Genomic DNA, 17,581 nt, shown 5'->3' with positions numbered 1-17,581 from the left:
TGCACGAGATCGTGAATTACGGGTCTCCGCCAACAGAGGAGTGTGGTGGGTCGTGGGACTAAGCACAGCGTTTCTCCTGGCTGAGACCGTAGCAACCTGGTCTCCGCTGACAGAGGGGCTCAACGTGACAAGGCAGCGGAATACTTCTTCTGCTGCAAAAGTGTTCTGGAAAAAGGTGCCTCTGCACTCTTACCACCCCACACAACGTGGCTCTCAGGAGGAGTCTGCGAAGGGCTCGTTCCAACGGAATTATCGGCAATGCGGAAGTCTTTCCATCGCCTCTTGACCCCTCGACCGGCTTTGCGTGAGAGTCACATGGGGTGTGACTCGCAAAGCTTGCCGGGAATTGTAGTTGCTTAACGTAGAATAGTTCCAAACCCTGTTACGCTGTACTAAAGGCAGTCAGTGAATGACCCGGCAGCGTAATCGTGACAATCTCTCCCATCTGATATTGCTTGGGAGAGCAGGATCCGGTCCTCCTCCAAGACCCTAGGCAGCATCGGCGCAACCGTATCCCATATAGAATGGAAATAATGGCCCAAAAGGCATGCAGTGTTTACCTACCGCAATTCTAGGCTGGCGGAAGACGACATTATCTTCCCAAATGTCTCCAGACATTTGGATTCCCTTTCTGGAGGAGCGTTTGGGAACGTGCCATGGGAAGTGGAAGCATGGACCACCAAGGTTTTGTGAGTGGGGTGGGCAATGAGAAAACTGGGTCGCCCACTGCAGGGAGCTGGCGGAGGGTGATCGTTCTATTCACAGGAGCCCCTGTGCTGCGTTTGGACCAGGTGCCCAGAAGAGCGTCCGTTAAGGCCTCGGTAGAAGGCAGTAAGGGTTCCGATGAGGAGACACCAGGCTGCAGGACCTCTGTCAAGACATTCGTCCTGACCGCCACTGTAGGCAGCTGCAGGCCTAGGACCTCCGGAACCCTACGCACCACCATAGCAAACAAAGCCCCCTCCTCCATAGCCAGGCTAAGCGGCGACAGCATGCCAGAATCTGGCGAGGTTTCCAGGCCACTGGCATCACCCAGCTCCTCCTAACAGTCCATGTCCTGGGGCTGCGGGATTTCTAAGGGATACTACTCCATCTCCCAATCCTCTTCTTCCAACCCTAAACCTTCGGAAAGGGGCTGGTTAGACAGTATGAAGCCGTACGGCTCCATTGGCATCGGCCACAGCAGATGCCAGACCGGCTCCGTATCATCTGGTATGAGGATGGGGAGGCGCCACTGTCAGGCGCCGGAGACCTCATCGTCGGAAGCGCCGCCAGGGAAGGTCGCTGTGGAGGTGCGACCGGCAACGGGCCTGACCCGGGAACAGGTCCGTCCCACAGGATCTCCTTCACCTGCGTCTGCGGGGCCCAAAGGCGTGCCAGCAGGGTCAGGACGCCTAAACACGGCGCACATGGCATTGTAAATCTTAAGTTGGGCGGGGGTCGCTCCTGTCCCGAAAGGGAGGGAGACATGGAGTGGACCCAGGTGACCACTCTGCGGAACGGGGCCTAGAATGCCAAGGCTAGTCTGTCTCAACGTGTGGCGGACGGGACAAAGTCGTAGCGCTTCGAGTTCTTGTGCGGTTTGTGGTGCCTCTTACCTGATGACTTCGAAGAGGACTTCGAGCCCCCGGAGCAATGCTCGGAACCTTCCTCTTAACCGGGAGCGAGATCGGCAAGGTGACCTCACCGGTGCCTGCCGGGAAGCGAACAGCTTAAGTTACCACTCCCTCAAAAGCTTTGGTGTCATGGCAAAGCAATTGGAACACGACTTTGTGTCATGGTCGCGCTCCTGGCACCAGAGACAGAGGTGGGGGTTCTGTTACTGACATGGCAGCTTGGACCCCGTAGCCTTTATACTAGACATTCCTAACACACTAAAATGAGTCGACAAAACGTTGAAAAAACTTTGCCAAAAATGGACAGGGGGTAGTTCTCTTCAACGGATTGGTACTGGCTGGCGTGGAAAGAAAATAAATTACGTCAGCACACCGGAGTGCCGGGTATATGGACGACGCAGACGTTGCGACAAACACGATGCCTATAACGTCACGCAGAGTCGAGCAATGCAACCTACCGGCGCGCAGGAGTACTGCTATCAAAAATCTTCTGGATCCAGCCTGATGCCTGGAAGTTCAAAGGTAAGGAATATTGGGCTAGATGTCTCTATCAGATAACAAACTCACCATGAAATCACTAATCAACGCTGTCTTCTCTGCCAGCTCCCTCACTCTGCGCATGCTATGTAAGATTTGAAAGTGGCTGCCCCTACACACGAGACACGCGGTGATGCAACCCCTCATCACCAGCCTACTGTCCTACGGCACTGCCCTCTATGTAGGACTCGCCACACACCTTCTTCAGAGACCATACAGACTACCGCAGCCAGACTTATCCTATGCCTTTCCCAACGAACCCCCATCACACCTTACCTCAGGAAACTCCACTAGCTCCCCATACAGAAGAGATGCCAATTCAAGCTGCTGACCCACGCACACAGGGCTCTACATAGCCAAGGACCGGCCTATATTAACCATCTCCTGAACTTCCACCAACCACCAAGAAGACTGCGCTTCACCTCCTTTTCATTTGCTTATATTCCCTGCATCTACCGAAACATAAGTGGAGGACGCTCCTTCTCCCACATCGCAGCAAAGACCTGGAACAGCCTCCCCACTCACCTCCAGACCATGACCTCACTTCTGGAATTCCAAATGGCCCTCAAGACCTGGGTGTTCGAATAAGCTTCAAAGGCCTGCAAGCGCCTGGTTCCCCTATTGAGTGATTAGCCGCGCTTTATAAATCCTGATAGAATGATTTTTAGTTTGTGCCATTGTCAGAAGGTAGTAACATGTGAACAAGCTCCAGTCATTGGTTTTGATGGAATGGCATGATAAAATTAAAGAAATCAGGTGATGCTCGCTCCAGTGCAATGACACGATTTCTCTGATCTTAACTGTTTCTGGGTTGCAGAAAATAACACCTAGAGTATGTCCAGTTGTGTGAGTAGGTCTGGAGAGGAGTTGATAGAGGTTGTCCAGCCAAATATGTTTTGGTTTGTCCAGCCAAATATTTAGGATGCCCAGGGTAAGGTGTTTCATAGATATGTCTGATAAGGCATTGAGGAGGGCATCTGAGATGGTTCCAATACTTGTGGGTGGTCTGCAGAGCAGCACTAATGCGCATAAGAAAGTAGGGTTTGAACTGTATCTTATTAGCACAGACTAACAGTCGGATAGTTGCATGTCTTCCATTTTGGTGGCGAGCTATCATTCCTTGAATATTACTGCTTTTTCCTTGTCAAATTGTTGTGGGGCTTTGATACCCTGATGGGATTGCCTCATTGAGTAATGGTGCTATGTCATCCATTGGCCAGGGTTCAGTAGTAAAGAGCAAGTCAGTCTGAGTCAATTATTAGATCCAACAAATTTCATCTATTCTTGCTCATAGATCGATCATTGACCAGAATGAAGCTTAAGCTGAGATGACTGAGTTTAGGAGGGGAGAAGAGGTAAGGGAAACAGGTTGTCTGGAGTGAAGTACAGTTTCTTTAGCGATGCGAGATAGTATGTGGTTGGAGATTGGAAAAGGCTCTAATAATTTTTTTTTGCACATGGGACTTTACACTTGTGATTTGTGGTGGCCTAATAGAGGGGATAAAGACTGGATAGTGAAAGGGGTTTCTTTTTATGCCTAATGTTAGGAGATGAGTGTCCATTAATGGGGGTGGGTAGGGATTAAGATGTGGCTTGAGTGCCCTGTAGTCTGATATTGAGTTTGTGAATTTAAATCTGTGCTGTATAGTGGTGTTTGACTGACAGGGTGAGGGTGTCAGTTTCTGACAAGAGGCTGGAGTTGCTGGGTGAAGATCAATTGAGAACTTGTCATGTACTGAAATGCTTGCAGTTGAGTGACTGACAGAGACGGGTGGTAACGGAGTAGATTTGGTAGGGATACCTCAATATAGAGGTTGAAGATGAGAGGAGACTGTATGGAACCATTAGGGACTCCCCAGGTGATAAGATTCTTTTGGGACCTGAAGGTGAAGATGTGGAAAAACTAGTGTTGGTTGCAAAAGTAGAAGGAGAACCAGTGAAGGACATTGCAGGTAATTCCCATTTGAGACTCCAGGGGCATAAAAGGTGAATGGTCAGCTATGTCAAAGACAAAGGAGAGGTTCAGCAATATCAAGAGAAAGTGGTCATCTTCGTAGGTGGTTAGTAGGGCATAGTCTACGCCGTGTAAGGTAGAGGTCTCCATGCTGTAGCTTAAACTGGGGCCAGACTGGTACTCATGCAGGAAATGAGCATTATTGTGCTCTCGGAAATGAACATAACTGCCTTTTCAATAATCTTGCAGATGCATTGTAGATTAGTGATGGGCCAGTAGTTGGTGAGGTCATCTGGGCAGGTTTCGTTAGAAGTCTTTAGAGCTTCTGGGAAGAACCCTTGAGTGAGAGAGGCATTGCCAATGTTGGGTAGGCGTGAGAGAGCATAACCAGATAGAAATCTGATAAAGGAAGTGGGTAAGACATCATCTTCATAAGAACTATATATATTGCGTCATTTGGAAGTCCCAAAGCCCAGACTTGAAGAGGAATAAAACATGGAGAATATTATTTGATTCAGAACCATTATTACGGGCAGGCAAAGTAGTGAAATGCTCTTGTAATCTTTTCGTAAATATATCAAGACATGTAGAAACGTCTACCACTTCAGTTGCTCCCACTGACAGTCCCCACATGCTGCGTTCATATGTATGAGTAACAACTTTATTGTTTTCATTCTAAACAAAACCACTGTGCAACAACTTAGCATGGGGATAAGCTAGAGCTGTACCCAACAAAAGTTGTGGCCACACCTAAATACATGCACTCAGAGAAGAGGCTTTCTAAAAATCATTCTGATCAGCCAAAATAACAATTGAGGTGAGAAAACAGCTTATAAAGGTGAGACTGAACAACATGGCTTAGTGATATAGCGTTATACAAGTAGATGAATTGGAACAATTGCAAAGTATGTAGTTCAAACGGTTACACCTTCCCCATAATGGTGGAATATTCTAACAAGGATGTGACTATATTGAAGATTAAATTCTGACGAGATTGAGATGTAGCAACAAAAGCTGTATTCTTCTTTTACTATAACCTGATAGGGTATAGTTCTACATAGTGTATATTTGACTTCACCAAGAAATTATTCTCTCTCAATTACAATATAAAACTATGTATATCCAAATTCAAAAAGTGAACAATGCAGTAAAAAAAAAAAATGGAAAAGTTAACAGCAAGGACAAAACGCAAAGAAAAACACATGCCTGAAACATTGGCCAGGTTATTGACTCCATGTCTATAAATCTTGCTTCAACAGTAGAAAGCAGAACTAAAATGTTCATGAATATTTTACATTCCCAACAACATTCATTTTTCACAAATAGAAGCTGTGAATAGTGCTCTGATGTGCTGAGACTTTCTCAGGTTGTGGGGGATAGTACACTTTTTTCATGTCCCTGACCACCAGTGGCGGATTTACAGTCATCATTTCTAATTATGGGGCCAGCATGGGAACTCAAATGGACCAAGTCACATGAAAAAGAGGCAGGGAAACTGCCTGGTGATCAAACAGTGCATTAGTCAATTTTGGTGCATGCCATGGATCTGTCCTCTTCTCAAAGATGTTCTAGAGGAAAGCTGCAACAGAATAGCAACTTACCTGTATGGCTTTGAGGAGGCCTTGTACTGTGTTCAGAGGTAGAAAGGACAAGTGGTCGAAGGCCTCAGTGACCTTGGAGGAGCAGCTCTGGAGAATGAGAGGTGCAGATACAACAATATCTGACAGCAAATCTGAAATATAGTATGCAATGTCAAATTTAAGCGCTTACAACGTAATTACCCTACTCTAAATATTTGATACGCTATACCTGCAGATCTCACTACTATGATCTTAGGTCTAAGACAGTCAAATACCGGGACAACGTTCACAGAAAGCATTGGGAATTGATTTATCAATTGCTATAAATTGCCAAACTGCTGCTAGCCAGGCAATGGGAATAACAAGACAGTCCAACTGGCAATCACAGTGCTGGAGAATTTGGAATACATTGGTTGTTGAAATGCTAGCCACACCTAATTCTAAAGAGAGAGATAACTTCAAGGCAGTATGGCAACCAGTTTTCAAGTATACGAATGAGAACTACCAAGATCTAATGTGTCCTTCCAAGTCTGAAAGCCCTCAGAATGTTTAAGGCAAAATGGATCAAGTGCTAAATATTTAAGGAATCAAGAAAGGGAATACATGGGAGACGTTTTTCCATGCATGCTACATTCACCTCGTGTGAGGAATTAACAGTACGGCAAAGTTTAAGTATAATGGTTTTTTTAATTGCTTTTTAAAAATATTGGCATCCTGAAAGTAAAGCACTGAGAGAACTGTAAGGTTATAAAGAAGTCTGTAATGAAAATGTATGTGCTACTATACATTTGTGTGAACAAAAGAGGAATCTCAAAGAACAGAAAAAAAAAAAAAATAGGAATGACAAGCCACAAAATCTGATACGTTAACAGCACAGTATGCCACAAGTCAAATTCTCATCTATGCGTACCCACATTAAAATCATTAATATATAAATAGCAATTATTTTTAATTTGTGTTAGCAGAAAGCAGTTGAACCAATAATAATTGTAACCAAGTATCTGAAAAGAAAAAAAAAAAAAGATAGGTTTTCAACACACCCTAAAAGAGAAATCTATTGACCCAGCTATACTAACATACTACCGAAATTCAATGTATTTTGTATCTTAAGCCTACCACTATTCAAAGCACCTAGGGAGGTCAGATCCCCCTCGTATGGAAAAACTGTATTACAATCATGTAATATTCTATTGTATTTATATAGCTGTCACAAGGTGGGAGATAAAGCAGGTGGCTAGACAGTTAAAACCTTCCCTTCCAGGCTTTCGGTACATAACACAGGCATGCCAGACACAGTAAACAAAGCCTGAGCATGAGAAGTTCACAGAGCAGAATAGTAGATAGCTGCCATACCGCACCACAAACCCTTACCTGAAACACTGCTGAGCACCCAGTTCACTCTCGTGAAAGTTATTACGATAGTTATGAGTAGGATAGGCAGCCAACCTAACATATTTGTTTCTGGTGCGTCAGGAGAATGCTGGCGGTCAGAGAGAATGACAGGCAGAATGCCAAGCCATGTCGAAACATCAGCCCCAGATAAAGGTGGGAAAAACATTTTTAAATAAAGTTGACTTGTCACCTAGACTTAAGGAACAGACTACAGCTCTTCTATGCTAAAACAAAGAATGGGTAGAGAAGCAGGGAGAAAAGCAGCAGATTCTGGGAATTACTTGGCAAAAGCGTCTTCAAATTTCTTCCAGGAAAGTGGGACTTTGGCAGGTGGAAAAGGATCCACATCAGGTTATGAAAGAAGGGAGACAGAGGACAGCAGCAGGGAACCTAGCAATTACCTGACATGAGCACCTTCTTTCTTCTTCCTTCCACTACAAGAAAGGCTTTTAAGAAAGGTCAGTAGACCTAGAATACATAAGGACTGGATGTTAAGCACATCCCTGAAAAGACTCTGTTCTATCTAAAGGAATGAATCTTTGGGTGAAGATTTAAGACCATTCTTACTGGTGATTTTTAAGATTGAGGGCGATCGATCAACTCAATTTGATCTTACATAGAAAGAAGAAATAAAGGATTTTCATACTCAGCAAAAATGTCTCTAAAGCATTCAACTATCACAACAGCCCACATCATACTATAATGTGCTATACAAGAGGATAGGGAAGAATTTAGACTCATTTACATAAGCAGTATACAACAGAGCACCTATAGCTACTCAGGAGGTCTCTTCTGTTGAGAGAACCCGAACTATGTTGGATGAGGTGAACCTTGAAGAAGCAAGTTTTCATTTCTAAAGTGCAACAGAAATGGGGTAGGCATGCAATTTGGTGGAATGAAGATCCAGGCACTGATTCATGGCCTCAAAATGAAATGCTTTCTTTACTTTTCTTGTTTCTTTAAGGGTGTGGATATCTTGCATTCATGTACTGCAGACGCCTACACAGAAAGTGTAAAATGACACGGGACGTCAAAGGTTGCCAGTGCAGTTCTAAATCCTTGTTATACTCCCCAATTGGTGGGGGTGGGGAAATAAAGGCATTTCTTATCCGTCCAAAATGGCTCTAAAGCATCACAATAACCCGCATCACACTAAGATGTGCTGTACAAGAGCATAGGGAAGGATTCAGACTCAATTACATAAGCAGTATACAACAGAGCAAAGGCAAGTTTTCCTTTCCTTTCTAAAGTGCAATAGGAATGGAGTAGGCATGATGTTTGGTGAAATGAAGATCCAGGCACTGATTCATGACCTGAAAATGAAATGCTTTCTTCACTTTCCATTCTTAACTTCAACGGTGTGGATATCTTGCCTTTATGTACTGCAGAATCCTCCACAGAAAGTGCATTCTTCAGTTATGGGTGATGCACTGGGTACTACTGCTTTGTGCTTCAAGCAACTGATCTTGTAAAATGACACAGAACATCAAAGGTGGTCAGTGCAGACCGTATAACTACTTGTTATACTCCCATAAGGGGAAGGGATGGTGCTTGTACGAGCGCGTGTGAAAAACAGTGAAAGTAAGTAGGAAAAAATAGAAATAAGGAGGCAGTGTTTTCATCTGTAGGTTTTTCCACGAAAGGATGATATACAAAAGTAATCCACCGTTATGGTTTTAGTTTCTTCTGGTCACAGAGGTATGTAGTGTTTGTTCGTTGTATAAAAACACGAAATACCCAGAGCAATCAAAAGTGCTGCGGCTAACATTTGTTTTCATTGTGTTTATACCATGAATCAATAAATGAACAAAATGGATCTGTAGGAAATCTATGCATTCCTGAAACGTGCTGAAGAATCTGAGTTGAGGCAAAAGGATTATTAATACCATCCTGAACTTGAGGTTACCATAATATCTTACTATTTTGAGGGAATTTTAGAAAATGTGGTTTTAAGTCCATTGACATACATTTTGGAAGTCAAAAACACACAATGGAAACGTCATTCATCAAAGATTTTGTTAAACTACATTAACTCCTGGAATTAGGCATTTGCAAGACTTGGGCCTGATCTAGCCAGCACTCAGAGAAATTTACCAATACCTGATATTCTGAAATCTAGACACCCCAGGGAGGCCAGGATGGTGTGGTTTGCGAGAATCACATATGTTTTCTTACCAGAATACCTTAGAAGCATCTTGACTATGCCCAAGGTCACACAAATCTGTTTCACTGTCTATGGAGGACGGCTGTAGCATTCAGGCCATTGGTCATCCAGCGACCATGGAACCCTAGCAAACCTGAGCTTCTCTGAAAACTAGCGACCCAGGGTGGTGTGGCTGGCTGCCATACATCCCAGTAGGTGTTCCTCACTAGCAAGCCCTGCATGTAGTGACAACATGTTCTTCATAGACATAGTTTAGATACGGTCTTATAACATTCATTAGGTGCTAGTTCATAAATGGGGTACTGCTTTTCTTGGGAGACAAATCTGAATGCAATATGGTTAGAGTTTGGGTAAAGTGCCTAGTTTCTGTCACATAAATATAGGTAACATTGTGTTTTTTCGGACCATACATTGACATTTTCAGAGCATTCCGAGTAAAACAAACACGTGAGGATCCAAGCAAGCCATACCACCCTGAATTCCTATTCGTCTCTAGGTTTCATGAATGCTCAGATTTGGTAGGATTGCCCATGTAAAAGCAGACTTAGAACCTAAATATAGCAGTAATCCCCGATTACAGGTAAAGAGAGGAGATTGGGATATCTACAGGCATCGTTTAGACATATGGGCCTGTACAGAGGGGGTGAACGCTTCATTCAGCTTCCCCAACGGGCAGAAATATGGGTTGCGACCCTGGCAATTGGGGAGAAGAATGTTCAACACTCGAACAGATTGGCTCCGAATGTCGTAACTTTTTAAAAACACTTTTCCTAGACTGTCTGGTCAGCTTTCTGCACTTACAGCTTGAGCAAATATGGGTATTTGCCCGCCAATCTGCTCACCCCAACGAAGGGGAAGAAAGCCAGCCAGATCACCCAGAGAAAAAGGAGAAAAGGAATGGAGTCTGAAGCTTGGGCATCATGGCATTGAGCTGCACGCCCAAACTCGGACACCTGTTCCTTTAGGAAGGCCGACTGGAGGGTTAACCTTCAATATTTCCTCTCCAAGGGGCAAGAAGTCCACTAGAGAGCAGGGACTGGTGTTCAGAAAAACAATTGTAGTGGGTCCTAGCCCATCTTGGGATCTGGTCCCACTCCTGGGCATCAGATAGTCTTCAGGTATTATTTCCATTGTCTTTCTGATGCTTAGGTGGAGCAGAATTGGATAACCCTCACTCTCACCCCCTCCCCCTCCCACCAACTGTCATGGGGCAGGGGACACTCATAAAGACAGTCTTGGCATTGTGGTGATGCCTAATGCCAGGAGAGACTAGCCACTTTTTTTTTTTTTTTAATTCTCTCTCTGGTTTCTAGTGAGCTTTCTGCCCTCTGGAGTGGGGAGGTTGGGTGTAAAATCCCCAAATCTCCATCAAGGGGGCTGTGTTGGCCCGGGGTTGATGAAGCGACAAGATGCTAGGACAAGCCTTGAAGTAGGGCTTCAACTGTGGTTCTTAAGTCGCTTTCAGATAGGTATGTTACATTTTCCAGAAGCGTGATAACAGGTACAATCCTAGCTGAGTATTTTTAATAGACATAAGTGTTGAACGATAAGCTGCTATTGATGAGGAAGCCAAATAATATTGTAAATATCAAGAAATTAAGGTATGAAGCTGCAGTCAGGATACTCCTGCATATACTCACTTCACTGTTGTTTGGTGTCTCCAAAACAGGCATTGACCTGTATTTCCTAATTCAGAAATTCCAAAGTCTTGTGTGAGAAGCTAATCTTGATACAGACAATGTAGATGAAAAACTTTAAGGTTTAAATGAGAGAAGATGACTGAAAAGAGATCAAAATATTTTGTAGAAACCTAGCATGACCCATCATCATAGAGAAGTCAATAATGAGCAACTGAATATTCCACGAAAAAGCAGAAACATTTTGGAACGTAGTCTACTTCTAGATCAAAGATTGCAATGATTTATCAAATCCTCTGATTATACTTATACTTACAGATATGCTTTGTGCACAAATTGAATCTTAGTAAGAGAAACTATGTCCATTCACATAGGGCCTCCACTGTAAATTTCATAATGCAGGGATCCTGAGTAAGTGGCAATATTTTCTGGCATAGTGTTTATCTGGCATAATGTATCCAGTGAGGTAGTGAACCTAATCAGAAGATGGAACCAGGTCTGACATCTGGACTGCGTTCCCTTACAGTGTGATGTTCAGTCATAGCTAATTTTGAATCTTTCAGTTAGAAGAGCATACAACAATGTTGGCCCCACTTCCAGAAGTTTAGCCACTTTTATTTTTAGACATTTCTGTAGAATTTCAACATATAACTACCAACTGAATGAGTGACAGCTCTTTGGTCATTACGAATCGTTCCATGTAGCAAGAGATATCCTCACAGTATTACCTATAAAATGGCTGTTGGTACCAGTTGCCTTTGTAACGACTCTGTTCAATACCTGCTCAAGGATCTCACTTCTGATGGGTTCATGAACCTGAAAAACATAATTTAGACATTATGCCAAGATGCATTGGATCAAATTGAATGAATTCTTCTGGCAGGGGCCTACCAATACTAAACTTTATGAATATCAATTGATCCACATTGTGACGCTTTACAGTACTGCATATAAACTATACCACACTGATAACTAGCAAATGACAACGGGACAACATCCAGCAAAAGTAATCCATATATAAAAGGGTAAGAGAAGCTATGAGGATTAATAGAAAAGCATATCCGATTGAGAGTGCTCGAGTGTCAGCATACCTTAAATGTTTCAAGGAGAATCTGAGCTCCAAGTCTACAAGACTGCTGGTTTGGAGTTTTACAAGGGCCACCATTTATTTCTGCCACTTTTCCACCAAACATTGCTTTTGGGCTAAACGAATCCATTAAAATAAATCCAAGTTCCACCAGGCCTTGAGTGACATGATCCCAGCCATATACACTGCAAAGGATATAAAATGACATTAAGTACTTACATGGATAAGTGGAAAAATGCATTGAAAATTTTAAAAATTCTAAATCTTGCCATGAACAACAAATTATGGATGGGAGGAGGCTCTGACAGATCAAAGGCAGTTATGTGATTTATTTATATGCTGGTGAATATTTAAGGCTACTGTAATGCAGAACAGTAATACAATTCACACAAAAGCTCCAATTACAGTTCAGGAAAGTATAGCATGTAGAAGACATAAAAATGTTTTCCCTATGTGGCTTAGAAGCTACGGAATGATAGTGATAGATTTCAAAAGAAACATCTGAGCTATGGTCTAGGCATCAACAGACAAAAAAACGGATCAAAAACAGCTATAAGATAAATGCCAGTGGAAGAAGACAAATGGTGCGACATCCAAAGGTTTGGAATTAGAGGAACATTTTACTTATAAAATCATCGGTTTGCAGCTTGTTTCAGTTTTAGGTTCACACACTGTATAACATTTGCTACCTGTGTTGGTTCAGGAAAAGTACAAGTTATTTACATATAAATCTTTGCTCTCCATAAGGCATGATCTGAATAACCGATGCCTGCATGACCCTGAAACACACAAAGTAATAGGACATACACTAAACATTAAATTTGTTTTCTCCCATCTGCACTAAGCATGCGAGTCCAACAAAACTGGTGTAAAATACTACTCAATATCCTTTTCTTCATTCACACCAGCACACAGAAGGGTCTACAAAAGAAACAAGCTACAAACGCAAATGTTACAGGTAAGTGACTTTTTCATTTCTAGAATGTCTTCTATGTACAATAATTTGCTGTGCATTGTGGATATAGGAATATCTTCACTTCCAGAAAAGTGAAGGTGGGAGTTGAGAGGAATAGGAATACTGAAATCATGTATTTACAACTATTTGGCCTATTAAAGCATTGGTGTCAAAGGTTTGCTGGATAACAGCCAAAAACATTTACATGTATGTTGAGTGGATATTCTGCAATCAAGCATAGATCCAGCCCTCCTGGATCCATGGTGAACGTGCCTGGACTACAGACTCTGTCCCAATGTCATACAGTAATGTTTGAAAATCTGCGTACACAGGACCCTGTTGTTGCCTTGCATATCTCAGCAAGAGAAAGTTCCCTATGAAAGTCCTGGCTGCCCTTTCTTATGTCCATAATGTAACCTAAATGTAAACCAAAGTTGGCAAATTGCACATGCATAGCTATTCGGAAACAGTTGGGCTAAGATACAAAAATGGGCATTTTGCTGACCAATCAATTTAAAATAGTATGACCCTCAGCACATTGGAATTTTTTTAATGAATTTTCCACTACTAGCTGCATATCAGTGAAGCAAGAAGGTAATTTAAGCTTTGAGAACACTAGATGGAATGGGTTACAAAGCAAGTCTTAAACGTCTTGTAACAGCCATCCCAACTGCATTTAAAAATTCAATGTCTGAGCTAATACAGTATGATAAGGGTTTTTAAGCACTCCCTAACAACTTTAGGCAAGAGCACTCTTAACATGGACATTGATTCAATATTCTGAAGATAAGATGCACATAGATGGACATGCATGCTAAAAAAGACTGTTTAAGCAGAAGTAAATACTAATTAACATCTTCAACTGTATAATGTGGGTTTTACGGTGGCTTGTGATAAAATGCTGTACAGAAAATTGAAAGAAATCTACTTAGCATCGTAGCATGCATGTGCAGCTGGAATTTACACCTCTTTTGTGCATAATGGAAGCAAGTTTAAGTAACCATCCTCTATGGCCGCAGATGCCATATTGTCAGATTAAGTGATTAAAGACTGTGGTGTGATGGATGAGCAAGTTGTACTTGGAGGAAATATTCAGAAATCTACTGGAGACATTACTATGAGACAGGAGAACCTTGGTTGATGTGCTCATGTGAAAGCTACTACAATCATCAACACTGCAGTTGGCACATTTGTCTTTACTATACATGGCAGGAGAAAAAATGGGTGAAAAAGCGTACACAACTACACTTGACCAAACTATCAATAAAGCAACGCCCACTCCCCGAGACTGTGGTTGTGGATACTTGGAGACCCAGCTTCAGCATTTTGCATTCTCATTTGTAGAAAACAGCTCTTCGGCTGATGCTACCCTTTTCTGGAACAATGTAAAATTGTGGTGTTTATCTCCAGACTGTCGGTGATCTTTATTTAGCCTATTTGATCCTTATTTAGTCTGTCTATCCAACAAATTATCAGACAAAAAGAACAACCGCCTCACTAAAGCACAATGCCATATGTCCTCCAACATCCTTGACATTTTGTTCATGTGTGTCCATCCTTGTTCCTGCAAGTAATACGCAGTCTTCATGTTGTATGTTTGAATCAAAACAGCCTTGCCTCTGGTTTGAGGTGGGTCTGAAAAGCTGCTAAGGCTCCTGCTTTCAGTTCCAACACATGGATATAAATTTGAGGCTCCTCTGTCACTAAGTTTCTTTGTATTGAAAGGGCAAACATTTGAGGGCCTGAATTCACCTGTGATGTGGCTGTGATAAGAGTCCCTTGTGGTTCAGCGTGCACAACGTTTCTGCGTTTTGGGTGTGAGTTCTAGTATTGTAATCTGGTCTATAACTTCGACAAAATCAATCCTAGATCCTCGAAGCACATATTCACCTGCTTTGTTTGGGGAGGCAATTGGCCTAACACAAATAAGATCATCTTCACCGTCTGAAATTTTTCAAAATCATTTTCAGAAATGCCTGCATCTTTTCCTGGATTAACCAGCTAGCACTTACAGACATTCTTAGTGGAAACTCTGATCTGTTGCAGGCCAAGACAGGATTTTGGCCAAATTCTATTGAACCCCCATCTGTGCAGCAATAGACAAGTTTGTCTTACCTAATACAAACACAACCTTAATATCTTTATTTTCACTAGCCAGGAATCCAGTTAAGTAAATATGCCAGTACCTCCAAGGGGTAGTCTGTGAAGTCCTTTGGGTCTGACTTGATTTTAAACAGTAGTTCAGCAAAGTATGTTTATAACACAACACAAATCTCAGGTACTGCTGGTGAGTGCCATGCATTGGGATGTGGAAGTATGCATGCTAGAGCTTAAGGGACACCATGAAGTCTCCCTTTAGCAGCAATGGATGGGCTTCAAATAGAGTGGTACTGAAATATTACGCACTAATGGTCTAGTATCCTAAAGGCTACAATCGGACAAAAACTGACACCCTTCTTGAGAATGTGTAAATACACCAAGCATATTGCGTACCCCCCTTCAGGACAATGGAGCTCCTTTAACAGTAACTTTGATCTGCCCCTGGAACTCGAAACGATCCATAGAATGGGATCATGCAATAACTACATAAAAGAAGGTAAAAAAAAGTGACTACCTGTTTTGTGAGTCATCAGCAGGCTTTGCAAATCATCCTGTTGGCAAAGAATCACAGCCCTTTCCTACATGAAGGACACAAAATATGTTTCTCAGGACTATTCCACGCAAACTAGCCACAAGAGAATTCGATTTTTGCCAGCTGGTTGGATAATGAAAAAAGGGGACATAAGATATGGACTGCTTGGCCCTGGGGTGATATTGGTACTTACTGATGGGAAAACAATAGATTATAATGACCCAAAGGTGCTAGAATGTTTGACACATGAGACCTTTCAGCAATGGTCAACTCACAATCAACATCCTCCCAGAGAAATCCCTCAACACAAGAGAAGGATCAGCAAGAGCATCAGATGGGTAAACGAGAAAAACTAGAATAGATCACGTTATATTGGTCAACATACCTCAAGCAGGAATTATTCCTGCCCATCTCTTAAACAGACATGAACACTATAGTTGGATAATCTAAGCTATAAGGAGGGTTACATTGCGAGTAGCACCAATCTTCTGAAACTAGTGATTGTGTTCCTAGTTGGGTTCAAACTGTGTTCTTAAAACAGATAACATAACAAAGTAAGAGGCTGCCTGATATTAGTGGCAAGTAGTGGTGGCTTGTAACTGCACAGAGCATTACAGTTGCATAACTGTGTTGGTCATCCTAATTAGAAACTTGCATTACTCTGGATACCCAAGCCATAAATACATTAACGGGGCTCACGATGGGTGGGCCAGAGCCCCTGACTTCTCTTAGAGTACTCGAACATGGCAAAGGCAGTCACTGACCCCACTGGGAAGACTACAGGGACACTGATGAGATTTTTTGTCCCACCAGATATTGTTGAATGACTTCCAACTTTTAGGTCATGTAAGCAAGTTTTAAAATTGTGTTCTTATAAGAAATTGTGTAATAACCTCCCCGATAATTTTGCGAGATTCCGGGAGCAATGGCAGGAAGACCTTGGGTTGTTGGATAACAAGGACTGGCAAGAGGCACTTATGTCCCCACGAGAGGCAGCCATCACGCAAAAATTTAGACTGATTCAATTCAGGATACTTCATCGCTCGTACATGACTGGACAGACGCTAGTAAAAATGGGTTCCCGACCATATGATCTCTGCTGGAGGGGGTGTGGCCAGCAGGCTACCTTTTATCATATCCTCTGGAGCTACCCGGGGGTTCGCCCCATATAGGAAGAGGCCTCCAGGCACATGCAGACTGCCCTCCATAAGGAGCTTGCTCAGACGCCGAAATTGGGCCTATTAAACATTTGGGAGGATACTGACCTGACGGAGGCGGAGAAGCAATTCGCGACGTTAGGATACACGCTAGCTAAACGGGAGATTGCTAGGGGATAGGGGGGGAGGTACTGCGCCGCGGCCGGGTGGTTGGATGACAGAGCTCGACAGATGTATGCTGGAGGAGACGGAGGTTTATGTAGCTAGGGGTTGCCCAAAAAAATGGGACAGGAAATGGGAAAGGTGGAACACTTACCGAGGTAAACCTGTAGCGTCCCCCTCTGCAGAACTTGAAATGCGTCAACGGGCAGAAGGTACAGATTGAGTGGAATGTATATTCTGTTTAATGACTTGGTACACAAGAAAGTGGGATCAGAAGGAACTAATCCTCAGCCTATGTTGTATAATGATGTTTGTAACTCAATAAACAAATTTAAACAAAAAAAAAAAAAAAGATTGTGTTCTTAAACATAACCAAGTACAATCCTATATCAGCGCACATCATCAACTGTGTATTTTTTGCAGTTATCAGAGGTTCAGTGTTAGCATCCTACCCATAAGCTCCACCACCTGCATAGTTGATCAAAGAAACATTACCACATTGCAAACCCCCAATATGAAGGATCTCACAATCTCCTCTCTCAATGTAAACTGCCTAACCTACTACATTAAAAGGAAAAAAGTTCTTATATACAACACCCAGACATAGCCCTACTCCAGGAAATGCACCTGTCCACAGAAGAAAGCAATAACCTTAGATGTGATTGGGTAGGCAGGGTATACCATTCCAGTAAAAAGGGACAACAAGAA

The 17,581-nt window shown here is 42.7% G+C and overlaps 1 protein-coding gene across 3 annotated transcripts in view; it reads right to left on the bottom strand.

Annotated features, from left to right (window-relative positions):
• The window catches only part of FANCI (FA complementation group I), a 556,119-nt gene that overhangs the window by 423,100 nt on the left and 115,438 nt on the right, over positions 1-17,581 (bottom strand). For all 3 annotated transcript variants that reach the window (XM_085644440.1, XM_085644438.1, XM_085644439.1), the window contains exons 13-15: positions 11,972-12,152; positions 11,609-11,696; positions 5,709-5,839 (exon numbers count right to left, since the gene is read on the bottom strand). In XM_085644440.1, coding sequence (XP_085500566.1) covers positions 5,709-5,839; positions 11,609-11,696; positions 11,972-12,152 — 400 coding nt within the window. The remainder of the gene's footprint in view (positions 1-5,708; positions 5,840-11,608; positions 11,697-11,971; positions 12,153-17,581) is intronic.

Source organism: Triturus cristatus, chromosome 3_1 (assembly GCF_964204655.1).
Source record: "Triturus cristatus chromosome 3_1, aTriCri1.1, whole genome shotgun sequence".
Taxonomy (NCBI): domain Eukaryota; kingdom Metazoa; phylum Chordata; class Amphibia; order Caudata; family Salamandridae; genus Triturus; species Triturus cristatus.
This window is presented reverse-complemented; position numbering and strand designations above follow the sequence as displayed.